General features: G+C 42.8%; 1 protein-coding gene and 1 pseudogene across 4 annotated transcripts; one reads left to right on the plus strand and one right to left on the minus strand.

Moving 5' to 3' along the window:
* The first annotated feature begins 263 nt into the window (after positions 1-263).
* LOC106584927 (inhibitor of nuclear factor kappa-B kinase subunit beta-like) lies at positions 264-7,162 on the plus strand (annotated as a pseudogene).
* A 1,422-nt stretch (positions 7,163-8,584) lies between these two features.
* On the minus strand, positions 8,585-23,781 carry LOC106585056 (voltage-dependent anion-selective channel protein 2). 4 transcript variants are annotated; one of them, XM_014170811.2, is made up of 11 exons: positions 23,667-23,764; positions 17,978-18,093; positions 16,343-16,414; positions 15,728-15,777; positions 12,414-12,416; positions 11,715-11,867; positions 11,245-11,297; positions 10,800-11,027; positions 10,481-10,631; positions 10,301-10,358; positions 8,585-10,128 (listed from the first exon to the last, which is right to left on the minus strand). In XM_014170811.2, exons 2-11 carry the CDS (start codon positions 18,087-18,089, stop codon positions 10,037-10,039), a joined length of 972 nt encoding a protein of 323 aa, XP_014026286.1. In that variant the 5' UTR covers positions 18,090-18,093; positions 23,667-23,764; the 3' UTR covers positions 8,585-10,036. The 4 variants fall into 4 exon arrangements, with proteins under 4 accessions (XP_014026286.1, XP_014026288.1, XP_014026287.1 ...); XM_014170813.2 differs by lacking the exon at positions 17,978-18,093 and having other exon boundaries at positions 23,667-23,781; XM_014170812.2 differs by lacking the exon at positions 12,414-12,416 and having other exon boundaries at positions 23,667-23,763.
* Positions 23,782-27,604: the final 3,823 nt, after the last annotated feature.

Consider the following 27,604-nt stretch of genomic DNA (forward strand, 5'->3'; position numbering starts at 1 on the left):
GGTAAGGGATTTATTTTATCGCTATTTCTGACTTTCGTGGTGCATCTGCTTGGTTGGAAAATGTTTTTAATGCTTTTGTATGTGGGGCGCTGTCCTCAGATAATCGATGGTGTGCTTTCACCGTAAAGCCTTTTTGAAATCTGACAACGCAGCTGGATTAACAAGAAGATAAGCTTTTAAATGATGTATGACACTTGTATTTTCATGAATGTTTAATATTACGATTTCTGTAATTTGAATTTGGCGCTCTGCAATTTCACCGGATGTTGGCCTGGTGGGACGGTAGCTTCCCAATGATCCATAGATTAAGACAAGGCAAAGTGATCATGTCAGGCGAAAATGATGTCAAACGTTTTACCATTGCAACAGTCACATTCACCGTTGTTGTCTGAAGCGTGCTATAGAATTCACAGCTGACGATTTCATTGCAATTGGTTATTCCCTATCATTTGCACTAATGTCAATGAGTGTCATCACTATTTTTCCTTTGCTGTACCTCAAACTGTCGTGATTACCAGCTGAGATAAACTTTTATGAGTTGATCCATTCTGAGATGCTTTGTGGGTACAACTGATCTCACTTCCCCTCTCTGTTCTTTTAGCTCTGTTCTTTTAGCTCTTATAGATTCCTCTTTGTCAAATACATTTTTTCACTGTTTTTCTTTTTGGGGAAAATAAACCAGTTTTATGTCCGCTCTCACCCTTCAGCTAACCCTCTTGTAGTTCTTGCACCTGTTAGAAACACGCACACATACCCATTGTTTCTTCATCCTGTTGTTTACAATCTTGAGCTACAATAAAATAAACCTGTTGAATGTTATTCCTAGAGGGTAGGATGTTTGGTTATGATAGGCCACACTCCAGACTCATGTTATAATATTATTGTATTTCAACACGCTATCAAAGTCTGTTAAGAACTGAAGAATGAGGGAGGATGTGTGTACTGCCCACAAGGGCCTCTGTGGCCAGTGTTGACAGTACTGGCATCGTCAAGCTAGCTGTGTGTGTGTGTGTGTGTGTGTGTGTGTGTGTGTGTGTGTGTGTGTGTGTGTGTGTGTGTGTGTGTGTGTGTGTGTCTGTGTGTGTGCATACATGAATGCCTGTGAATATATCAACATTATAGTTATTATACAAATTATCTGCCCCCTCTCTCTCTCTCTCTCTCTCTCTCTCTCTCTCTCTCTCTCCTCTGTTTCTCTCTCTCTCTCTCTCTCTCTCTCTCTCTCTCTCTCTCTGTTTCTCTCTCCTATTTATGTCTCTCTTCTCTGTCTCTCTCTCCTCTGTCTCTCTCTCCTCTTTCTCTCTCTCTCCTCTTTGTCTCTCTCCTTTCTTTCTCTCCTCTTTTTCTCATTCCCTCTCTCAGGCATAATAAGTTGAAGTTGAAGCAGGATCATGACATTGTGGTTTATGAGGACCTGACAGGGGAGGTCACCTGCCCCAGCCCAACAACCTTAACACGTGAGTCGCTACAACGCCACCTGGGGCCATTGCTCCTGGCCACTAAAGTACTTTCAATTGAAGAAAACATAAGATAAGTAATTTGATAATTGGGGTGTGTATTTGTGTTGTAGTCTGTTGCTGAGTGCGTCTAGAAGGCTGGCTGCAGCTGATGCTGAGGTGGGCTCCCCAGGAGCGAGGCAGACCCCTAGACCACCTCCGACTGCTTCTCTCAGCTTGTGACTATATTGGAGCAAAAGGTAAACTACACAGACACACACGTTCAGATCCATTCTCTGTCTTTAATTCAATACAAATCTCTCTCACAGGACCCTTGGTTGGCAAGACAGTCGGTTGTAATAGAAGGATTGGTTTTGTTTATTCTCTGTTTCTCTCTATTTATTTATTGATTTGTATTTAACTAGGCAAGTCAGTTAAGAACAAATTCTTATTTACAATGACGGCTAACCCGGGCCAAACCCTAACCTGGACGATGCTAGGCCAATTGTGTGCCGCCCTATGGGACTACCAATCACGTCCGGTTGTGATACAGCCTGGAATCGCACCAGGGTCTGTAGTGATGCCTCTAGCACTGAGATGCAGTGCCTTAGACCGCTGCGCCACTCGGGAGCCCTCTAGGTGGTTCAAGTATTGAACATGGTGTCTGCTAAGATCTTCACCTACTCTGTCTCGGCCAATGAGAGCGTGGCTGATCTGCAGCAACAAATCGTGTGTGAGACCAACATCTGTCCAACCAATCAAGAACTACTATTGGAGGAGGGACTAGCCCTGCTGCCACAGGGAGAAGCGGGGCAGTGTGCCATCGACTACACTAATCTATCTGATGTTATACCTAATCTATAATCCAATCAAAATGTGTTTCATATAGAGCAGTCATGATATTGCAGGGGTAAAGTCTAATAAGAAAGCTCAGAGAAGTCTTCACGGATCTTCACTCTATTTCTCTCTTTCTCTCTCTCTCTTTCTCTCTCTCTCTCTATCTCAGGAGATAGACGGGAGGTGGACAGACCTTTCTCTGGTGTTTCCGTTTGACCGTTCCTCCTGCAGCTATGAGCCACAGTTCACCCCATCCACAATGCCAGAAAATATACGCTTTGTCCGTGAGTACACGCAAACTCTAATGCTAAGAAAACTGAAAAATAATAATGAAAATGGGCCATCTCTTTCTCTCTCTTTCTCTCTCTCTCTCCTCTAGAATTAAACTTAAAGCAACTGTCTCTACTCTCTATATGTGAATATGTGAGCATGTTGTTATACACTGTGTATAATGGCACCACAGGGATGGCCGCCATTTTACGGACTCCTAACCAATTGTGCTATTCTGTGTGCTATTCTGTTTGTAACTTATTTTGTACGTAATGTTGCTGCTACAGTCTCTTATGCCTGAAAAGAGCTTCTGGATATCAGAACAGTGATTACTCACCTCAAACTGGATGAAGATTTTTTTTCTTTAATGAGTCTGACGCGAAGGATATTATAAGGGCACCAGGTGAGACCCAAATACAGACACAGGAGGCAGATGGTTGAGCTCCAATATTTATTATAACAAAAGGGGTAGGCAAAAGGCAGGTCGGGTACAGGTGAGAGTTCATAAACCAGGTCAGAGTCCAAACAGTACCAGGCAATAGGCAGGCTCGACGTCAGGACAGGCAGGGGATCAGTAACCAGGTCAGAGTCCAAACGGTACAAGACGATAGGCAGGCTCGAGGTCAAGGGCAGGCAGAGTGGTCAGGCAGGCGGGCTCAGAGTCAGGACAGGCAAGGCTCAAAACCAGGAGTGCGAGAAAAGGGAGACTGGGAAAAGCAGGAGCTGAGACACAAAAACGCTGGTTGGCTTGACAAACAAGACGAACTGGCACAGAGAGACAGGAAACACAGGGATAAATACACCGGGGATAATAAGTGACACCTGGAAGGGGTGGAAACAAGCACAAGGACAGTTGAAACAGATCAGGGGATGACAGATATACTGTTTCTCCTGGACCAGGCCCAAATCTCCGCCATTCGCATGAAGAAAAGATAGAGATACAAGGTGCGCAGATCCGGGGGCATTGTGAGTGGAGAGTGGGTAACTCGCCTCTACCATCCGTTCTATTGACCAACATGCAATCACTGGAGAATAAACTGGATGAGCTCCGTTCGAGACCATCCTTCCAACGGGACATTAAAAACTGTAATATCTTGTGTTTCACCAAGTCGTGGCTGAACGACGACACAGATAATAAACAATTGGCTTGGTTTTCTATGCATCGGCAGGACAGAACAGCTACGTCCGGTAAGACGAGGGGTGGTGGTGTGTGTCTATATGTCAATAACAACTGGTGCGCAATGTCTAATATTAAGAAAGTAAGTATTGAGGTATTGCTCGCCTGAGGTAGAGTACCTCATGATAAGCTGTAGAACACACTATCTACCAAGAGAGTTTTAATGTATATTTTTCGTAGCCGTCCATTTACCACCACAAACCGATGCTGGCACTAAGACCGCACTCTAAAATCTGTATAAGGCCATAAGCAAACAAGAAAATGCTCATCCGGACGTGGCGCACCTAGTGGCCGGGGACTTTAATGCAGGCAAACTTAAATCCATTTTACGTCATTTCCACCAGCATTTCATATGTGCAACCAAAGGGAATTTTTTTTTAGACCACCTTTACTACACACACAGAGATGCATACAAAGCTCGCCCTCACCTTCCATTTGGAAAATCTGACCATAATTCTATCCTCCTGATTTCTGCTTACAAGCAAAAACTAAAGCAGGAAGTACCAGTGACTAGCTCAATACGGAAGTGGACAGATGACACGGATGCTACACTATAGGACTGTTTTGCAAGCAGAGACTGGAATATGTTCCGGGATTCATACAATGGCATTGAGGAGTATATCACCTCAGTCACCGGCTTCATCAATAAGTGGATCGACGTCGTCGTCCCCACAGTGACCGTACGTATATATCACAACCAGACGCCATGGATTACAGGCAACATCCGCACCGAGCTAAAGGTTAGAGCTGCCGCTTTCAAGGATCAAGACGCTAATCCGGACGCTTATAAGAAATCCCACTATGCCCTCCGACGAACCATCAAACAGGCAAAGCGTCAATACAGGACTAAGATTGAATCCTACTACACCGGCTGTTGATGCCCGTCGGATGTGGCAGGGCTTGCAAACTATTATGGACTACAAAGAGAAACCCAGCCGTGAGCTGCCCAGTGACGTGAGAGGAGATAATGCTCCTCCAGACAGACATTGTGGAGCTCAAGAGACAACTGTGGATGAGTGGAGAGGCCCTGGACCAACTGTAAGAGACCGACAGAAACATCTCAACAGTCCAGTTAACTCAGAGCAAGATCTATAAATACATCTAACCAGCTTCGTCGTGTCAGCTGATGCTTGGCCTTTAGTGAGCGAATACTGTAAATGTTCATTCTCTGTTCTCACCTCTTTTGGGCCACAGAGAGGGGAAGGCCAAGGAGTTGTTCTGCAAACTCAGAGAGAAACCCAGAGGTTGGTTTACCACTTCTCCCTTCATGACCATTTACCGTCATATAGATTATAGACACCTGATATTCTATTTGTGATTCTGAGAACATGTCATTATAGAATGGGAAACGACCTCTCTCCCTCTTCCTCTCGCTCTCCCGCTCTCTCCCCTCTCCCCCTCCCTTTCCTCATCTCTATCTCTTTCTGTCTCCAGATCTCTCTTTCTCTATAGCGAGGCTATATATAGGGGGTACCGGTACAGAGTCAATGTGCGGTTAGTCGAGGTAATTGAGGTAATATGCAGTGATGTAAAGTACTTAAGTAAAAATACTTTAAAGTACTACTTAAGTAGTTTTTTGGAATATATGTACTTTACTTAACTATTTATATTTTTGACAACTTTTACTTTTACTCCACTACATTCCTAAAGAAAATAATGTACTTTTTACTCCTTACATTTTCCCTGACAACCAAAAGTACTTGTCACATTTTTAATGCTTAGCAGGACAGGAAAATTGTCTAATTTACTCACTTATCAAGAGAACATCCCTGGTCATCCCTACTGCCTCTGATCAGGCAGACTCACGAAACACAAATGCTTAGTTTGTAAATTATGTCTGAGTGTTGAACTGTGCCCCTGGCTATCCGTAAAAAAAACAAAAAAACATATGTTTTGCTTAATATAAGAAATGTTTAATGATTTATACTTTTACTTTTGATACTGAAGTACGTTTCAAACCAAATACTTTTAGAGTTTTACTCAAGTGGTATTTTACTGGGGGACTTTCACTTTTACTTGAGTCATTTTCTTTTAAGGTATCTTTACTTTTACTCATGAAAATTGGGTACTTTTTCCACCACTGGTAATATGTATATGTAGGTTGAGTTAAAGTGACTATGGATAGATAATAAACAGAGAGTAGCAGCAGCTTAAAAGAGCCATTTGATAGACTAGACTTGGCGCTGTGTGTGTAAGACGGTGGTGTGTCGTCAGTGTGTGCTGGAGCTGCTACTCCATGTAGAGGGCCTGGTACAGAGGATGGCTGAGAGTGAATAGGAGAGGATGGCTGAGAGTGAATCTACAGGAGAGAGTTCACAAATATATATAGAAACACGCACACACACTCCCCTGATCAGTGTGTATCCTTCGTTGTTATTCAGAGTAAAGTGCGCAGCCCCGTGAGTGGGAGTCATGTGGATGGGGTCTGCTCTTCCTCCTCTGTTCCCCCTCTACTGACCCCCAGACCCAGCCTACAGCAGCCGTGAGTACACACAGACACATGCACACACACCTATCACCTTCAGGTGGACAGACTGGTGGACAGATAGTGTGTTAATGTGGTGTGTCTCAAGCTGATGTCAAACAGAAGCGGTGTCCCGTTCCAGACTCCCTGCTGTGGTCCTCTGCTGCTGCTGTGTGGTGGGGAAGACTTACTGCAACAGAGTGCATTGCGCCATTTGACATTGATATTGACTCTTGTAGTTGCCCCTAAAAGAATGTATTGAATTCAAAATTGATATTTTCCAGGCTTATGGGGGTGTCCACGTTAACATGGCCAACACCCCCTGTAATCTACACCATGGCGCATTGGAGTAATCCAGTAGATTTGAATGGGGAAAATGTATTTACTGAACCAGGTGACATAGCTGTATTTAAACCAGTGGCCTGGTCAGATCCAAACTGTCCTCTTGACTAAGGTCCTGGTGGTACTGGTCCTTAAAGGGGTCAAGTCTGGTCTGAACTCTGGTGATGATTCCTAATCTTTCAAATATTTTATTTTATGCTTGCCACAAAATATTTTCTGACCAAAGTTTTAGCTGTAGCTTTTATATTCTTTCCGAATTAATACTTTCCAAATTCACTTTACATAACTAAGGCTGATGCAGGATATCCTCTGAGTTTTTGTGTATACTGTATATTTTTTTATTGATGTTTCAATATATTTTGCAGTATAATATTTGGTTGTTTGATTTTGTTGTATTTTACTGTAGTCTTATTATTGTTAAGTGTAAGTATGTGTATCTGGTTGAATTGAACTTCAACCACCAAGGAACTATCTGCTTGATAGATATTGTAACAAACTGTAAAGGTGTCCGCGTACATAGGTTCGGTTAGCTCCTAGCAGAATTCAGCTAGGCGAAGTGAACATCTGTGCTCGCATACTCCCTTAAAACCTCTTACATCTAGACGTTCCGCTAGCGGAACACTGCTCCAATATCCAATGATTGGGCGTGGCACAAAATACAAACTCCTCGAAAATCCGAAAACGTCTATTTTTCAAACATATGACTATTTTACACCATTTTAAAGACAAGACATTAGCATGTGACGTTCAGAACTAGCATTCCCACCGAACACTTCCGGTGAATTTACTAAATTACTCACGATAAACGTTCACAAAAAACATAACAATTATTTTAAGAATTATAGATACAGAACTCCTTTATGCAATCGCATTGTCCGATTTTAAAATAGCTTTTCGGTGAAAGCACATTTTGCAATATTCTGAGTAGATAGCCCGGCCATCACAGGCTAGCTATTTTGACACCCACTAAGTTTGGTACTCACCAAACTCAGATTTACTATAAGAAAAATTTGATTACCTTTGCTGTTCTTCGTCAGAATGCACTCCCAGGACTTCTACTTCAACAACAAATGTTGGTTTGGTTCCAAATAATCCATAGTTATATCCAAATAGCGGCGTTTTGTTCGTGCGTTCAAGACACTATCCGAAGGGTAACGAAGGGTGACGCGCGGATGCGTATCGTGACAAAAAAATTCAAAATATTCCATTACCGTACTTCGAAGCATGTCAAACGCTGTTTAAAATCAATTTTTACGCAATTTTTCTCGTAAAATAGCGATAATATTCCGACCGGGAGTCGTTGTTTTCGTTCAAAGACTGAAAATCCAAAATGGACTCTTCACGTGCATGCGCGCACCCGTCTCATTGTTCTCAGATCGACCACTATCCAAATGCGCTACTGTTTTTCAGGCAGGGGCTGCAAAGTCATCATTCAACGTTCTGGCGCCTTCTGAGAGCCTATGGGAGCCTTAGAAAGTGTCACGTTACAGCAGAGATCCTCTGTTTTGGATAGAGATGACAAAGAAGGCCAAGAAATGGTCAGACAGGGTACTTCCTGTACAGAATCTTCTCAGGTTTTGGCCTGCCATTTGAGTTCTGTTATACTCACAGACACCATTCAAACATTTTTAGAAACTTTGGAGTGTTTTCTATCCAAAGCTACTAATTATATGCATATTCTAGTTTCTGGGCAGGAGTAATAACCAGATTAAATCGGGTATGTTTTTTATCCGGCCGTGAAAATACTGCCCCCTATCCATAACAAGTTAAAATACCTTTGCTTAAAAAACGAGAAAAAAGCAGCAATATTACATTTTAGTCATTTAGCAGACGCTCTTATCCAGAGCGACTTACAGTAGTGAATGCATACATTTCATTTCATGCATTTATTATTTATTTATTTTGTACCGTTTGACGCCGTAGCCAGTACACTTTGTCAAACTTAGTCCAAATTAATCTAAGATAACCTCGGTTTTGCCGAGGTCTTACATCTAACCAAGATGTTTGGTGCAGTATTTCTCAAGTGACAAAATGTGGATGAAAACAAGGACACAAAGATTTTGAAATTCTTCTTTATTCCATGAATTCCAGTTTGAGGTTTCAACTATTGACAACATTCCCTCTCCCAAGCACAGCAGACACAAAATTGCATGATAGTGGTAGAGTTCAGAAAATAAAATACAAAAAAAATGTAATTACAAAGAGGTAAGGAAGATATCCACCATGTCTGTATGCCTTCTCAAAACTCTGAACCAAAATAAGAGAATTCAAATGGAGAAATGTATGGGGTATTAGTTCGGCAATCAGAGATACTTACACACAGAGAGTTGAAATGGTCAAAACAAAGGTAACAAGAGACATTGAGAAAACAGTGGGACATTAGGCAGAACCAGAACCATGTATTTAGTAGGCCACGGCGGTTTCTGCATTATGATGCATTTACATGACACTTAAACATTCTATGGCAGCCAGGTTAGCTTCCTTAACATTACATGGGGAATAATTAAACAATGCTATGTAACAGAATGTTGGCCTAACTTTCTAAATGTATGGCTCTGGGCAGAACATTCAGCCATTGTTACATTGCTTTATGTTCTGGAATGGGAATACAAGTCAGTCAACAAATCTTACTGTCAAGGTGGAATCTTCAAGTTCTCTGTACTACAGATATTTTCCCTGATTTGGAAACCGAAAATCAAACGGTCTCATTTTCAAGTTCTTGGCCGCCCATTTTATTGCAGTATGCTCGTGTCAATGTGTCCCTGTTAATGTATCACTGAAAGTGGACATCCATCCACAAACAGGTCTGTAAAAGGTCTGGGACAACAGAACATCATGACATTTAAAAAATAAGTTATTCCTTGAAAACAACTCCCCTCTGGCTTTGATCGAATCAATAGAATGTACCACAAATACACAAACAAAAGTATACTGTCAATCTAATTTATTTTGTCACAAGTCAAAAGTAGATTAAATACATGATCTCAGGCAAAGTGAAATTATACCACACAATCAAACCCTACTAAAAAGGTGCACGCACAGAAAAGAGGATATGTCTGCTTATGGGGAGGAAGTGGAACAAAAGGTTGACTTCAGACTTGTCTGTTTCAAACACCCTATTCTGCATACAGTACACCACTTTTGATCAGAGCCCTATGTGAATTAGTAAACTCCTGGTGAATAGAGTGTTATTTGAGACTTGCTCGCTGGCTGCCTGCTCCAGTGCCATGGCATGACAGATGTCCCTTACGTAGTGGTATTGCTAAGATAATACAGAGAGATGGTGAACCTAAAACTAACCAAAAAAACACTTGGTTCTCGACAGTCTGTCCATTTTAATATAGTGCTGGAGGTCTCAGAGGGTGCTAAGGGCTGTAGGGTTAAGGCCAAAAGACGCACTCTCTGTGTGTGTGTGTGTGTGTGTGTGTGTGTGTGTGTGTGTGTGTTTGTGTGTTTTGTCAGATTCGGGATCTTTGCCTTCCTTCACCCATCCCCCTCTCCCCTCCATCCTTATGCCTCCAGCTCAAAGCCCATGCCAACCTTGTGGCCGCCTGCGTTGAAGTTCTTCCCATCGATCAGAGCTGAGAGAGTCAGCTTCACTCCTACAGAGAGAGACACCAGTCTTAACACACACAAAGTACAGCTCCTTTCATATATAGAGCATAGACATCACCTCTTCCTTTCTTCTAACCAACTCCTTGTACTAATAGGCAAGGTGTGTAGATATAGACAGATGCAGCTAGTTATCTGGTCTAAAGGTCAGCTTTGAGTTACCTGGCCGGAGGGCCTGTGTGTAGCCGACTCCAATCAGACTGGCGTTGTTGACTTTGGCCTGCAGGGGGAGACAGACAGACACAAAGAGGTGAGACAAGCATGTATTTGGATGGTTGTGTGGTTCTGGTTCTGGCACTATGGACTGGTATGTGGTTCTGTATGTGTGGTTGTGGTACCCACAGACAGGGAAGCGTCCTTGTCCAGCTGGTATTTGGCTCCGATGCCGAAGCGTGTGTTGTTGCTGCCAGCCGTCCAGGCCAGGTTGATGGCTGTTTCCAAGTGGCAGTTCACCTTCTGGTAGATGGAGCCACCGAACTCTGTACCGTCGTTACTGAGAGGACAAAACACCATGGGCTTCATCAGTAGGGTGCTACATAGCTCTTAAATCAACTTCTGGTGGATCATGACAACAACAATTGCGCATGGAGAAAACAACTCTGCGCAAACACAAAGCAACCTCTGCTGGACAGTAGTTAGGGTTAGGTGTAGAGGTACTCACACATTGGTGTGGAGCTGGAAGTCCCCAGCCTTGTATCCCAGGGCAAAGTTGTTCTGGGACAGTCTGGACTTGGCTGTGTCGAAGGCCATCTGGTACCCAGCCAGCCAGCCCTCATAGCCCAGCACGGCAGCAGCGTGGACCGTGGGGCCGGCCATGTCAAAGTCCAGGTCACAGCCCAGGTTGATGAAGTCCCGCTTGTAACCAGTCTTCAGCTTGGCACTCTTCTTACTGCAGACAGAGGGGAAGGGGACAGGAGGAACGTAGAGAGGGTGTCAGGATTGCTGTGACATTATGTTCCCCAATTTGACAACGGATGAAATAAACTGCCCAAGTGACCGTTTTACTGCCTTTACTGGTGCTGTTTATTTCAAAATCCTTAATGTTTGTGTGCACCACTAAGGCATATGGAGGGAGGTAATGATTGACCAGTGAGTGATTAGCTTACCCAGTGTTGGGCACGAACGATGTGTCCAGAGCCAGCTTCAAGCCCTTAGCCAACTACAGAAACACAGGACAGAGAAGGAGATACAGTACATACACAGGAGGTTGGTGACAACTTAATTGGGGAGGACAGGCTCGTGGTTACTCGCTGGAGCGGAATAGGTGGAATGGTATCAAATACATCCAACACACGGTTTTTAGGTGTTTGATGTCATTCCATTTGCGCCGTTCCGGCTATTATTATGAGCCGTCCTCCCGTCAGTAGCCTCCAGTGATTACATATTGGTGAACAGCAGATACAGAACAATGAGAACAATAGGGGTAATAATATTACCGACTAAACTTTGGGTTTAATGATCAGAGTCTATTGGATGCATTTACATACTGGTGTTCAATGAGTTAACATCAAGTGCTGTCCGGAGCTGGTTTGGTGCGGTGTAACCTGATTTTGGGCTAAACTGGTTTCAAACTCACCTGGTCCTCTATGGAGACCTCGGTGGTCAGGGTGTTGTCTGTGTTCCATTTCTGGTTGAAGCTCAGGCCCAGCTCCTTCACCTTATATTTGGTCTCCAGGTTACCTGCGGCCTTCCCTGTGTCTGTGTTACTGGAGCCTGAGGTCGCAAACTCCTGAGAGATGGAAGGAGAGTGGCGGGTGAGGAGGAGGGAAATGAGGGATGGTTAACAGCAGAGAAGTAAGAGAGCACAGCAGAAGAAACTGGAGCAAGGGAGAGAAAATGTAGAAGAGAAGGGGAACTGTTGTTACAGGAGAGGAGGCTGTTAAAGAGAGCTTAGCATAACTCCTCACTGATGAGAGAAAGAGACGGGGATACAGAGATAAAGAGAAATAGACAGGGAAAGAGATAAGTACCCCTACCACATCTCTGCCAAGCAATTCCTCTTAGGTTTGCATGACTGGCTGTAGTCAGCAGCTACCGTTTTGAGTAGTGGTAGATGCTCAAGCCAGTCATCTGGTCACTGGCAGACCAGTAACCTGTAGACCAGTAACCGGGCCAGTTAGACCAGTCTAAATGTCTGTCTGGGGATAGGAGTTAATGTCATTATGGCCTTAGCAGTGCAATGGGAATCGTATCAATCAATCAGCTGGGACACTGCTGCAAGAACAGCTGTAAGGAGGAAAAGCCTTCACACACACACACACACACACACCCTTACCATCTGACAATGAAGTCCAGAGAGGAAGCAGAAAAAAGGCAGAGAAAGAGAGAGGCAGATATCGTTAGGTCAGAACCATACAGATATTCACATTCAATCACTTTTCCACTCTTTCAGAAAAGAAGAAGATTCTAATGCACATAATGTGTGTACCAGAGATACCAAAACTGCACCAGCTTGTTTGAACTGTGAATCATAGATATACAACATCTAATTTACAGGAAACGCTTGACTTTTGGGGGAAATGATCAAGTCCAAGTAAAGTGTATTTCATGAAATCTGCTTTGTGATTCAATACAATCGCAGGGAGAGGAAGATTAGTTATTCAAATGGCTGATATAGATATGGGCAGTTCCGTGGAAAGGTCAACATGAGCATGCCCAAATGAAACCACGTTCATAATTATGCTTAGGTTTTTGTTGGAGTTTAGGTTTTATTTGAAAAGTTTAAGAAGGAAATTGCATGAATTTTGACCATTTACAGCAAGTCTCAAAAAAGGCTTTTCAGTCAATCATATTTCATGGCTTTTAGAAAGGGCTCACATAGCTTGTTTTTCCACTCACAGCTGTCCCCCAGATGAGATGTTAATGAAACAATACAGACCAAATTGAAGTGTCTTGAGTTGTGTTTGTGTCTTCTACAGTCTTGTAATGATAGGGGTGTGAATGGCACAGACAATATAACGTCCATAAAGTTAAGGAAATGTTTTTGTAAAACATGCACCTTACATCGGATCACCTTGAAACTTTCTCTGTAAAGATAACTTTCAAGGTTGTACATGGTCTATAATTGGTTTCTCTCGTTTCATTTTTATGATATCCATAACCTCCATTACGGTGGTGGATGGGATGGATATTGATGTATCATATTTTAGCTTCAGAAGATTGTGTGGTTGTTCTGGGATGTATTCTTCAGACTTTTACCGAAGCAATTGTTGATATCTTGAAAATGACGTGTTCTAGCTAAGATTCTCTTGAAAAATATATGCTGAAATGCATTTCTCATACATGGCAGTACTGTTTATTTTTTATTGTTTAGATAGAACGATAATAAAAAGTGTTTTTCAACAATCTGAATAGTCCTGGAGTGTTTTTTTTCTTCTTCAAATGAAAGCCCCCCAAAATATACAGACTTTATCCAGTGTCCAGAAAGGTGGATTGGCAGTATAGGCACATGTATATAGTCTAATTTGCATATTTCAGAAAAGTTGTAATATAATTTTTTTAATTATATTTAGGTCTAAATTTAACTGGTAAAGGTTCATTTTGATATATATAAAGTGAGAGAAGAAAATCAGTACTGGCCTATTCAGGCTACCTGTAATGATGCAATCCTAAAGTACTATGCCTTCTGCTGACCTTTGAAAAACCATCCAAATGACAACAAATGTGTTATGATAGATTTTGATAATGAAATCTTTAAGACCTGAATGTTTATTTCAGACTCTAACATCCATAATGGAGGGTGTAACATCCATAAAAGTCGTTTTCCCTCTCTAAAGTAAGAATGGAAATGACAATATTTTCTAAATGATCTTTTTTTGTGTTCAGCCATGCCTTTCCTTCAAAATGGCGATCCATGTTTTGACCTAATACTTGCAAACTCACAGACGTTTGCTAATATGTTCACCCTTCCCAAAAAGCTTGTCCATTTCATGTAACATCCAGAACTCTTCTTATTTTCTTTGTTTCTCCAACATGCCAATATTTAGAAGTCTGCTGGGGGGCTATACACTCCCCCCAAGGGGTACTATAAACATACACATCAACATTTACATTTTGTTTGTGCATTCTGTGAGACATTAAAGTTGTGATTTTGCCTGCAAATGTAATGTCCATAACTCTGGAATCGACCATATCCAAAATGTGTACAGGCCGAAACAAGATGAAGACAATGACAAAAAAACAAACATAATCCTGCACACAGTATTGTTGCCCGTAACAACTTTTAAGAGAATATAACACAAAGTATTTAGGGAGCAGCAATGCTATGGGCGGTATCCATTTTGTTCTAACGTAGAGGTAGATTGTACTCAGACAGTGATCTGCCAAGCTGACTGTGTTAGACAATTTGTCAGACTCTCTGGCACACACACACACACACACACACACACACACACACACACACACAGCCAGCAGACAGTGAGTCAGCCATTTTAACTTTCCTGTTCAGCCCTGAGGTTAGAGTCTAGACATGCAGCTTATACTGTAAGGATAGACTACACAAACACACAGACTATTGCATGGGTCACTCTGATCGAGAGTAACCTAAATGTAAATGTTACACATCTGTGATAAATTATTTGAAAAACGTGGTTTATTTAATCCCCAGCACCACAATGTAATGTGAATGTGTGTCTTAGTATTTCTCAAATATTACACATCTGATCAATGAGTGTTGCATGGCAATCCCAGGTAAATATATTTTAGCTTAGAGAGGAGTCTACCCCCAGGTAGCACATTTGGTTCATAGGGAAGTTGTGGGTTTTTGGTTTCCCATTGGTCCTGGGAACAAAGTAATACGTTTTCTGACCGGTAAAACTTTTTTTTAAACATTCTGAAAATAGAAGTGAAAATGTTCTGTGAACGTTCATTTTTAGGTTGCAGGGACGTTCTAAGAATGTTTTACTATGGTTCTCTGAAAGTTTGCCTGGGAGGTTTTATTAACGGATTTATAGGTTATTTTAAGGTAATTAAATAATGTTCTGATAACCTATCATCTTCTGTTCTCTATCCATGGAATTAGTCCACTGCACCACCATGATGGAGCTATCATGACATGTTTTTTTTTTTACTCAGACAAAGCTGTTCATTTTTGTCTATTCAAACAGACCCCATTACAAAGGAAACAAGCACTCATTAAGATCAGGTGTGGCCAATTAGTGGATGCAGCCAACACACCTGAACACACTTAAGGTAGAATATAGAAAGTTTTGTTGACACAGAACAGAATGTATATGTTTTTAAATAACATTCTTAGAACATTCTTTGAACGTTACTAATGTTTTCTTGTGGTTTTTTCTTAATGTTCTGAGAACATGACTTTAAATAGAACCATGAGGAAACCTGCAGAAAATGTTATGCTGAAGTACTGAAATTCCCACCTAAGGTTCTCAGAACGTCATGTGCTAGCTGGGTATCCTGCACCATTCCCAGAAAGTTGTGGGAAGGTTGTATGCAAAATAAACATAGGACAACCACGCTCTCATCAAACTCCAAGAAACATATGGTTTAAGGTATAAAACAGAGGAGGAATTCAATAAATGTGAAAGAGATTGAAAGAGAGAGATAGAAAGAGAGAGAGGTTGTACTTACAACTCCACTCTGGGCCTTGGTCTTTAGGTCCAGTTTCACGATTCCAAAGCCTGGAGGGGAAAAGAGAAAGAGGAGAAGGAAGAGAGGGGGAAAAGAAAAGTCATGTTTCTATTCATAAAAAATAGAGGAGCAGCCCCATTTTGATTTGGGATACTTCTCTGTAGCCCTTCGTTATTGGATACATAATTTACATGACGGTTTTCATTGAGGGTCTTCATTGAGGGTCATCCAAGCTTTACAGTTGTGAAACAAGAACATTTGCAGAAAAGTAGATCTAATGGTATGAAACAAAGATGACAAGAGGCACTGTTTGACTCAATATAAATGAGCATGAAACAAGTCTAAAAGCACACACACACTGAGTCCCAGCCCCCATCCGCTGACCCCTGGGGTCATAAATAAGGTTAGAGGTCACAGAGTTCTTGATGACCAGCTGAGGTTTATGGTCTCAGAGGGAGAGAGCAAAAGAGAGAGAAAGAAAGAGAGGAGAGAAAGAGAGGAGACATAGGTTGGAGTGATCCTAAGAGCTTACAGACACATGAAATATGTAATTGTGTCCTCCCTTTCTTATTGTGTGTGGTGGTGGGTGGGGGGCTGGGGAATTTACTGACTTACCATAGCCCTTGCTGAAGATGTCTTTGGCGGCTTTTCCCAGGTCTGAATATGCAGGAGGAACAGCCATGGTGACTGTGGAGAGAGAGAGACAGGTTTGGGGTGTATCTCTGATACCTCAACATCACTTTTCTGAGTCACAGGAGGCAAAATGCTGTACAAATGGAGCACGACCTCCAGCACACAAGCAAAACATCACATTACTTCTATGCAAAATAGGCCCAACACAGTACCTACCTATGACTTCACACAGAACACTGCTGTGTTATGGTGAAGTGGCTTTGAACTGAAGCAAACACACACAGCATCTAGGCCTACACACAGTGTCTATCCATGCGTTCACAGTCACACACACACACACAGTCACACACACACACACACACACACACACACACACACACACACACACACACCACACGCTGCTCTAGAAAGGTTTTCAACAGAAGCAAACACACCCCAACATACACACCACACAGCGTCTATTAACTAGAGGATCTACAGGCCCACTAATGCCTTACCCTTGGTAAGTCCCTCGTACATTCCTTGCCTGTGTCCTAAATAATATCCACACTAGCATACTAGGCTATTCAGTATGAATGGTCAATACATTGCTTCATACTAAAGTCGTATCCAAAGTTTTGTTGAAGCCTTTATTAAGGTGTGTTTTGTAAAGCCAACGTACTGCGAAGTACTGACGGCCTTGCCAGCTACACTGGCCCTGCCTGGTCTGGTCTACTGGGCCTGTGATATATTGCCTGTCGCTCCCCCCTACATCCCCACTTTAGCCCAGCCAATTTGTTTAACTCCATTTATTCCTGGCATCAGTCCATTAGCAGACCGCTACCTAGCATGGTTTAACTTAATGGTATTGACTTGTGTTTTGACCACTGGAAACCACAGGAAACCACATGGCACCATATTAGGGACAGCCTGAATGGGGCCATGGTATGATTAAAATGTGTTGATTTTGGGGTGAACTGTGCCTTTAAAATCTTGCCACTTCTTTTGCCTAAGTCAGCATTGTTCGTAGCTAGCTGCCTGGGAATGAAACGGTTAGCATGAAGTGGAAGAAGATGTATGCCATATAGCAATCACAGTATACGCCACAGCATTCGCTCTACTATGTGCTGTTGAGCGACAGTAAGCCTAAGCCAGAGTTTGGCTGGTCAGCAACTATCACCACTGCACACAACTGCACTACACAAGCTTTTATGATGTCACCAGGGTCCCCTGAGTCTCTGCTAGGATAAATTACCGGGTTGTGCATGAAGGTGACTTTGCCATGGCAGTGTGTCTCTTTATGCTCTTGCTGGTGTCCAGGGGCTGTGTCCCAACCCTCTTACATACCTTCCTACCTTTCAGATTAATGGCTTGTCATATTGAACATATTATGTGACCGGTCAAGTCCTTTCAAATCAGAAGTCATGAAGGAACAGAGGCAAGGACAAGGCGGTCTAAGACTTAGGACAAAGCCTATTCTCTGACATGTGTGTTTGTAATAAGTGCTATACATCTGTATGATAGATTCTGAATCGATTGATCAATCTACCTCTTAGTCGAGGGGACCCTGATAACATCTTTGTCTCCGCACCTCCTTCTCTCCCCCACCTCCCCCACCTCCGTATCTCCCCCACTCACCCTTGTGGCAACATGGCACACAGGGAGCTCCTTTGTTCTGACTGGCCTGTGCTGCTGGACTCTCCCCCTCCTTCCTCACCAGGCTCGCCTTCTCTCCTCCTTTGTCTGACATGACTCTTCGGATGTGGGGAAGGAAGGACAGAAGACTTTGGCATGCAATCTCTCACTGTTCACGACAATGCTGGTGGTGTCTGTACTCTGTAGTTGGTCTGTTTCAGCTTAAATGGACTGGATATCTTTGTGAATTTGTATTGAGTTTTAGGTGCTGCCTTTTGTTGGAAGTGGTTTTGGAAAGGATAGCCGAAGCAGTCTCTTTAAGTTTGCGGTCTCTTTGTTGCATGCCCTATACTGGCGTGGTTATCATCACAGTCCATGTAGCACTGTGACTCTATAGCCACATATGCAATCAAACTGTCCCTTTCCTCTGAGCTCTTCACATTTGGCAGAACACATGATCAATTCCCCATGAGCGCGTCTCCAGGGCAGGGCCTGCAACTATTACTCTAATATTGAAGCAAAGGGTGTGTCCTCAACACTGATAAAGCAGTGCTCTATGGGGCCTCCCGAGTGGCGCAGCGGTCTAAGGCACTGCATCGCAGTGCTTGAGGTGTCACTACAGACCCGGGTTCGATCCCAGGCTGTGCACAATTGGCCCAGCATCGTCCGGGTTAGGGGAAGGTTTGGACGGTTGGGATGTCCTTGTCCCATCGTGCTCCAGCGACTCCTTGTGGAGGGCCGGGTGCATGCTCGCTGATTTCGGTCTCCAGTTGTATGTTGTTTTCTCCGACACATTGGTGCGGCTGGCTTCCAGACACTCTTACTGACAGTTGTGGCTGCTTCGTGTGATGTATTGTTGTCTCTACCTTCCTGCCCTTTGTGCTGTTGTCTGTGCCCAATAATGTTTGTACAATGTGTTGTGCTGCTACTATGTTGTGCTGCTGCCATTTTGTGTTGCTACCATGCTGTGTTGCTATGCGTTGCTGCCATGCTATGTTGTTGTCTTTGGTCTCTCTTTATGTAGTGTTGTGGCGTCTCTCTTGTCGTGATGTGTGTTTTGTAGCATGCGTCTCCGCAGGAGGCCTTTTGCCTTTTGGTAGACGGTCATTGTAAAAAAGAATATTCTTAATTGACTTGCCTAGTTAAATAAAGGTTAAATAAATACAATTCCCGGGTTAAGCGAGCAGTGTGTCAAGAAGCAGTGCGTCTTGGCAGGGTGGTGTTTCGGAGGACTCATAGCTGTCGACCTTCGTCTCTCCCGAGTCCGTAACGGGAGTTGCAGCGATGGGACAAGACTGTAACTACCAATTGGATATCACGAAAATTAGGGAGAAAAATGGGTAAAAAGCTATTTAAAATAAAAACAATAACACTGTTCTATGGCCCGTATGACTGACATGTTGGCTGACATGCTTATCACCCAAAGCCATAGGCTCTATAGATGACAAGCACACGCCCATCTATGAGAACATAGTGATCTGGTAACACACACATACAATACTGTGGTACCGAGAGCATCTGGTGATTTGGGGGCACAGCGGTGAGGTGGATGATTTGCTTTCGTGGTGATTACCCTGGTGTCACTGGGAATATAGCACACATGCACAAACACACGCACACACCTCGCACGCATGGGAATTTAGCACACAGGCACAAACACACACACACACACACACACACAGACGCACCTTTTGTCCTCTATGCCTGTCTCAGTGCTGTTGTCCATGCTCAAAGGCTTTATGTTAGTCAGCTGACTGATGCAAGGGTGGCATTCTGCAGACTCAGCATGGTGTGGAATCTGTCTTTGTCAATCACCCCCCCCCCAACCCCACCGACACACACACCCTGCCCCCTTTCTTCCCTCCTTACTCAGTTCCTTCTTCCCAGCTTCCTCACCCTCCTCCCTCTCCTTCCCTCTCCTCCTCTCCCCTAACCTCTGTTCTATAAATAACCCAGGTGAACTCGACACCATACCTCATATGGCCACGCCATTTTGAAATGGGTGCTTTACTCCTCTACCTCTTGCAACCCTAACCTCACACACCTCGTCACTCCCACCCAACCCCCACCCCCATAAATCCTCTCTCGACCCCTACTTTCCTCTACCGTGATCCACCCCCACACCCCCATTCCTCACTCCCCACGCACAGTCCCCTCTCTGACAACTTCACTAGCCTGTCCCCCAAACAATGTCAAAAACACATTCACTGAGCTCTAGGGGTCACAACGACATCCATAAATCAGCTACGCACCTGACAGGAAAACAACTGACAACAGATAGGCATAACACATCCAGTGGGATCCTGGGAAATGTAGTTACCAACCAGACAATCATTCACCATAGTAGTCCTTAGTCTTTATGCCATTCAAACAAAATAAGCATCATTGTTGGGGAGATCAGTTAGCTGCAAAAATGATAATGTCAGCCCAAAGACACTGGTTTGGTGATGGAGACCGACTAGGGACAGGCGAGGCTGACGCTTTACTTAAGGGCTGCTTATAAAAGGCGTACAAACCATTATTATATGCTTGTTACTCAGTAGTAAATGTTTTTTAAACCATTATACCTTGGTCTATTTTTAATCCAATGTTTAACAAACGATGTAGGCTGATAATGTTCAGCAATTAATAAAACAGATCTTCTCATGCAGTGTAACCCAGACGGGCCTATGTGGCATGTTGGTAGTGGAATGTGTGAGATTGTCACGTCCTGACCAGTATTTAGGTATTATTTGTATTATATTTGGTCAGGACGTGGCAGAGGTATATTTGTTTTGTATGGTGGGTTTTTTTGTGTGTGGTGTAGAGGGGTGTTTTATTTATGTGTTCCTGGGTTTTGGGTGTATGTTCTGGGTTAGTATGTTCTAGGTTAGTTTTTCTATGTGTAGGTTTGGGTGCTGGACTCTCAATTGGAGGCAGGTGTTTCTAGTTGCCTCTGATTGAGAGTCCTATAAGTAGGAGTGTGTTTGGTTTGTAGTTTGTGGGTAGTTATATTTTGCACTGCTAAGCATTCTGGAGTTAGCCTGTAAAACTGTCATTCGTCGTTCTTGTTTTTCTTGTTTTTTTGTGTACGCTTCATTCTATATAATTAAAAGATGAGCATCCACATTCCTGCTGCGTATTGGTCCTCCATTCAACACGGCAATACTTGTGACAGAGATAAGGTCGGGGAAAGTGACGTTACACCTTGTGAATTTATAGCCTGAATGTACAGTGGTGTATGGGTTAGCTATGGCTACCCATGCACCCATGTCCTTGCCGTTCTGCCGCCATAGGTGAGACCAATGTCCGTGGATGTGTAAATCATGGCCGGTCCGGAATTGCCCCCAAAAAAAGACGTCCAAAAGGTGTCGGCGTTGGTCCGTGCTTACTGAGGTGTAGTCTACAGTGTTGCCTGAAATGTAATTTTATGTGGTAAGCCTACCGTTTGTAACACAAAAAAACGACATCCAGACAGGACCAAAAAAAAGACGTTGGCTCGTGCTTACTGTGGTGTAGCCTACCATGTTGGCCCACAATGAAACTGTATGAATGCCCATCCATGTGGTAGGCCCACCGTTTTTTTAAACAGGCCATTGCATTGGCTTTATTAGTCCTGATTCCTGTGACTAGCCGATTTGGCTATTTAAGCTCTGAATATCAGCTACCCAACTTTATCAGGAGTTATCGCAAGCCTATTTGCAATGTGTTTACACAATGGGAAATGCAGAAATATTACATTTTTTACTACGATCAGCTTATCAAAAATGTACGGACACAAACTTGAAACCACTGATCATGACAATGGGATGAAACTCACTGTTGTAATTGTCCATTCTTCATTGTCCATTTTACTTTGACCTGTCCTGTTTTTAGGAAATGTTGTTTGTTAACATGACAGCAAATTTTCTATTTGATTGAGCGGCATTTAGGTTAGGCTATTTGATCGGAGAAACCTGCATTTGGTAAAAAGTGTCTGTCTAATTATACTGTCATTAATGTTATGTCCAGCCTTTAGGCTACAGAGAAGGCCACATACTATTTTTACCAAATCCTATATCTGATACATGATTTCTGTTCGATTTTTGTTGTTATTGAGGGAACGTTGGTGGAGCGCTGCAGAGATGTGGCTCTCCAACAGCACCCTGGAGAGGTGTGCTGGGAATGGACACGCAAAGTATTTTGCACCCCTGCCTTTGACAAAGTGGGCACTGCTTATCAAAGGGCGGCATCAGTGCTCACCTAAAAAGCCCATACGCCACTGATTGAGAGAAATTGTAATTGTTTTGGGCAGAATTCTTCTTGTTGTTGGAGGTGCGCCTTGGCCAGTTTAGCTCAGAAAATGCTGCCCTGCTGCCTAATCCTGCCAAATGAGCAGTCTGGCCGTGTGGCATCACATCTTGACCTACTCAACAGTGCATTCCTTCCACCCAACGCCAGGTACTTCAGGACAGCCATGTTTCTATAGGGGTTGATATTCAGCCTGTGTACATGGACCTATATATACAGAAAAAACGACTTAAGTAGTACTTCAAAGTATCTTTTACTTAAGTACTTTACACCACTGCCTAGATTGTGATTAATAGCATTATTTTAACGAGTCTAAACTTGAACCTACTAGAACTATCTATAGGACTTCTCTCATCAGGCGTATTACTAGGCCTAGGCCTACTGCTTCAGACACTACTACCACAAAAATAAGCAAGGTTTGTATCATTCTTTGTTGTCCATAGGCGGCGGCGCAATAGGATTCCAGAACTTCGGAGTGCGACAAAGGTTCAAGAAGAGCAAAACACTTATTGTGCTATCACACAATGTTTTCACGTTCACTTGAAATCCCCAATCTTTTCACTTTTATTCCTGTTGGTGGGCCGACCGTCTACTACACTCATGAATGAACATAGAAGGTCAGGTGGCTCCAAAAATCGAAAGTGGATTATTTATTTGCTGCATGTTACACCAGAACCAGCGTGCGTAAAGACCACCGTGCCAACCCGAAGACAAACCTAACCCTCCTTGTTTCTGCAGCACAAACCATGCTGTTAACGGGCCTTCAACTTTACTAAACATTTTACAAAAACACGGACACTATCATATAGTGTGTAATTTATGGGATTACATATATTTCCCTTTGGAAGAGACAAATGGCTAGACTAGGTCTCCATTGTTCATAGTTCAATGCATTGCTCTGTTTACAAAAACCTATTGCGCTTGAACTATAGATAGTCTCTCGAAATTATTACAAATCACAAAATCTACAATAAAATTGACAATATCTCTTAACCATTTTAATATCCTGCTGAAATTCTGAAACGACATGTAATTGGCACTAAAAGTTAAACACTGTGCGTAATGCGCACTTGTTAGCGATCAAATCTGTATATTTTAGGTTGTATAGCCCATAATAAATGATATAGCTTATAATAAACCTGCATAGTCTAGTGCTATACGAATCTAATTTGTCCAAATAATTCTTAAATATTCCTAAAGTGTTGAGATATCTACTGTTTAGACAGACAGGCCTGTATGTCCTGCAGCCCTACTATGCTGTGGCCTACCACACTGTATTCTCGCTTCCACACTTTACGCGTCTGAGCCATTTAAACAACAATCAAATAAGTAAAATATATTTTCAGTATCAATCCAATAGGCAGGCTTTTCCGTGAGAGCTTTTCACAATAAAATATCCCTGAAGGTGCCATAAATGTCCTACCTTATTTGCGGGGCGTTGAGCGAAGTTTCAGAACGTTCTGTGTCTCGCGCAATAGGACACAGTGAAGGAGAAAGCACAGAGTGGCGGACTGAGCAGGCGCAATCATTCTGACACAAAGGGCGGGGTCATTGTGTAATTGTCATTGAACAGAGAGAGGTAGCCAATAACTGTTTTCGAAAGCTTGTTTATGTTTATGGTTTGCAGTAGCCTTCAGGCTCAGGGCTGGGAAGTAACGGATTACAAAATAATTAAATAAACTGTAATCCATTACTTTACCAGCAAAGATATTGTAATCAGATTACAGGTACTTTTGAAAAGAATAGATGATTACTTCTAGGATTACTTTTAAAGCTGCAATATGTAACTTTTTTGGTGACCAGACCAAATTGAGTTATAGATCGGTCATTCTCATTGAAAGCAAGTCTAACAAACAGTAGATCTACTCTATGTGCACTATTTCTATGCTTCCCGTTCTTAAATTTCATTTTTTTTTGTCTTTTACTTTCGGTTTTGGACACCAACTTCAACCAGCTGAAAATACAATATTTTTGGTTATTGAAAATACATTTCACAGTGGTTTAGATGGTACAATGATTATCTACAGTATACATTGCTAGTTTTATCCCATAAACTGAAATTAGGCTATAACCAGGAAACAGTGGAGTGATTTCTGCATATTGCACCGTTAAACTCGGAAAGGATTTCTTTGACACCTTTCTGTTTTCTCAATGACATTCAAATCGGCATTGAAAAAAGGTTCAAATTTGTTCCACCTGAGCGAGTCTAGGGCCTTAGTACAGGTCTTAGTTAAAGTTGAAGCTCATTAACTGCATTCCTATACAATTTAAAAACCCTAAAATGCTATTTGGAGAACAGCAAAAACAAGCAAAAATTACCCTAGCCATTATTGCATTGGTTGCTGTAGCTTCATTCACCCCAGTTGATCTACAAAAACATAGCCTATTAGCTATACAATTAGCCGCTGCACATTAACTCAGCACCGGGATTAAAAACTATAATTGAATATGTACAGAGGGATGTGTTGGCAGAAAAATATTTTATTAACAAAACGTAAACAATTAAGTTTGCTTGACATAACTTTTTTTGTTGCAGTTTTAAAGCCAATTTCCTCCAATTCTACACATTTTTCCATGGGGTGCAGAGACATTTCTGCTATTTTAAAGCTTATTTCCTGCAATTCTACAATTCTTCCTGCAATTGCCATGATTCATGCCATGTTAATATAATATCTGAGTGAGAGTGACTAACAAAATCAATGGAGCCCCCCTGGAGGTCAGGGCTCGTGGGCATGTGCCCTGCATGCCCGATTGGCGCCCCCCCCCTTGGGTTGTGCCATGGCGGAGATCGTTGTGGGCTATACTCGGCCTTGTCTTAGGACGGTAAGTTGGTGGTTGGAGACATCCCTCTAGTGGTGTGGGGGCTGTGCTTTGGCAAAGTGGGTGGGGTTATATCCTGCCTGTTTGGCCCTGTCCGGGGGTATCATCGGATGGGGCCACAGTGTCTTCTGATCCCTCCTGTCTCAGCCTCCAGTATTTATGCTGCAGTAGTTTATGTGTCGGGGGGCTAGGGTCAGTCTGTTACATCTGGAGTATTTCTCTTGTCTTATCCGGTGTCCTGTGTGAATTTAAATATGCTCTCTCTAATTCTCTCTTTCTCTCTTTCTGTCTTTCTCTCGGAGGACCTGAGCCCTAGGACCATGCCTCAGGACTACCTGGTATGATGACTCCTTGCTGTCCCCAGTCCACCTGGCCGTGCTGCTGCTCCAGTTTCAACTGTTCTGCCTGCGGCTATGGAACCCTGACCTGTTCACCGGACGTGCTTGTTGCACCCTCGACAACTACTATGATTATTATTATTTGACCATGCTGGTCATTTATGAACATTTTAACATTTTAACATCTTGACCATGTTCTGTTATAATATCCACCCTGCACAGCCAGAAGAGGACTGGCCACCCCTCATAGCCTAGTTCCTCTCTAGGTTTCTTCCTAGGTTTTTGGCCTTTCTAGGGAGTTTTTCCTAGGGAGTTTTTCCTAGCCACCGTGCTTCTTTCACATGCTTTGCTTGCTGTTTGGGGTTTTAGGCTGGGTTTCTGTACAGCACTTTGAGATATCAGCTGATGTACGAAGGGCTATATAAAAATACATTTGATTTGATTTGATATTTCGGCCATGATTAGACTAACTAGCCTAACTTACTAAAATGGGCTAATTGAGTGACTGTCGGTGAGTAACATATAAGAGGAAAACTGCTGATGCACAACCACGTTTCGGAATTGCACATTGTGTATTCTATCATTCTAACTCTCAACAGTAAATTGAGACCACGACTGAGTGTCCCCCCCCCAAAAAAAAAATATCGAAATGTATTTGTTTATTTATTTACTTGGATCCCATTAGCTTTTGCAAAGGTGTCCTCATAGCTCGCTCTGACTTGTGGTCAAAGCGAGTCTGACCACAAGTCAGAGACCACTATGATGACACACCAAATGGTGTGTCATCATAGGCTTTTGTAGATATTCTTTTGTAGGCTACAGTCCAAGCTATGGTTTCCAATGGTGCAACTGTTGTCGGCAGCCAAAGATTATACAACTTAAATAAACGCTTTGAGGTAAGGACGCCAGCAGTGGTGTAGACTATGAGTGATACGGATATCACTTTTATTGATATTTATATAGCGCATTGGTGTGAATCACACCTGCACTCTCATTAAGTTATTTGCGCCTTACGGATTGTGGTTGTTGTGTGTGGCTGTTCACAAATGTACCTAGCAAATATTTTTATGTGGGGCCCACATGGGTTAATGAAGGGCTGTTCAACGGGCCCCATGAGGGAAACCCAACAGGGAACCACAAAGTTTTGTCCTCAGTATCCATGTTGGCCCCACTTGTGGTTGCCATGTTGGGCTTTACAGTATGTTCATGGGTTCATTTTGTGCTTCTTGAGGGACCCCAGTGGGCAAATGTGCTCTTACCCACAGGGGTGCCAAGTTTTAAGCCTACATGGGTTGAAGAATGGTTTTAACACGTAGGCCCCAAATAGGATAACCACTTACTGTAGGACCCACAAAGTGTTGTCCTCAGGATCCACTTTGGCCCCTCATGTGGTTGCCATGTTGGGGTTTATGTGGGTTCATGTTGGGCTTATTGAGGTATATGTGTATATTAACCCAATAATGGTTGAATTTAAGAAGTTTAAGCTGCCTATCAATCATTGTTATTGCGACCAGTGGACAGCCAGCCAATGCGCTCTTGCAACAGCTGCATAGTGCATACTGTATATTTATCCTGCGATAGATGTTGTTCAATTGGTAATATTCTAAAAGTAACTGAAAGTAATCAGATTACGGTACATTACTGAGATTGGGTAATCCAAAAGTTACGTTAATGATCATAATTCTGGACAGGTAGCAGCTGGTAACTAACTGTAACGGATTACATTTAGAAAGTAACCTACCCAACCCTGCTTATGCTATACCCATATTGCAAAATTCACATTGAAGCAAAGAACATTATGCCTAGGCTAGTCCTAGGCTTACAGAAGAGGCTATCTTTAGAAGCCTCCCTGTATGCACAGCCTCTGCCAAGAGGTCTGGATCTTTATGGCACAGAAACTGTATTTATATTGCCCAACAACCAGGATTGCTCCATCTATCCCAGCAGTTCCACCTCAGAGACTCATGATGGCACTCATATTATATATAACTTATATGAAACTCATATTAGCCCTCAATTGCTTATTCATGTCTTGGCTTTATTTCTCACAATAAGCATTATAAAGTTGACCAGGTCGCCAGGTGTACGGTGTTTCCTCCGACACATTAGTGCGGCTGGCTTCCGGGTTGGATGTGCATTGTGTCAAGAAGCAGTGCGGCTTGGTTGGGTTGTGTTTCGGAGGACGCATGGCTCTCGACCTTCG

Source organism: Salmo salar, chromosome ssa24 (assembly GCF_905237065.1).
Source record: "Salmo salar chromosome ssa24, Ssal_v3.1, whole genome shotgun sequence".
NCBI classification, from domain to species: Eukaryota; Metazoa; Chordata; class Actinopteri; order Salmoniformes; family Salmonidae; genus Salmo; species Salmo salar.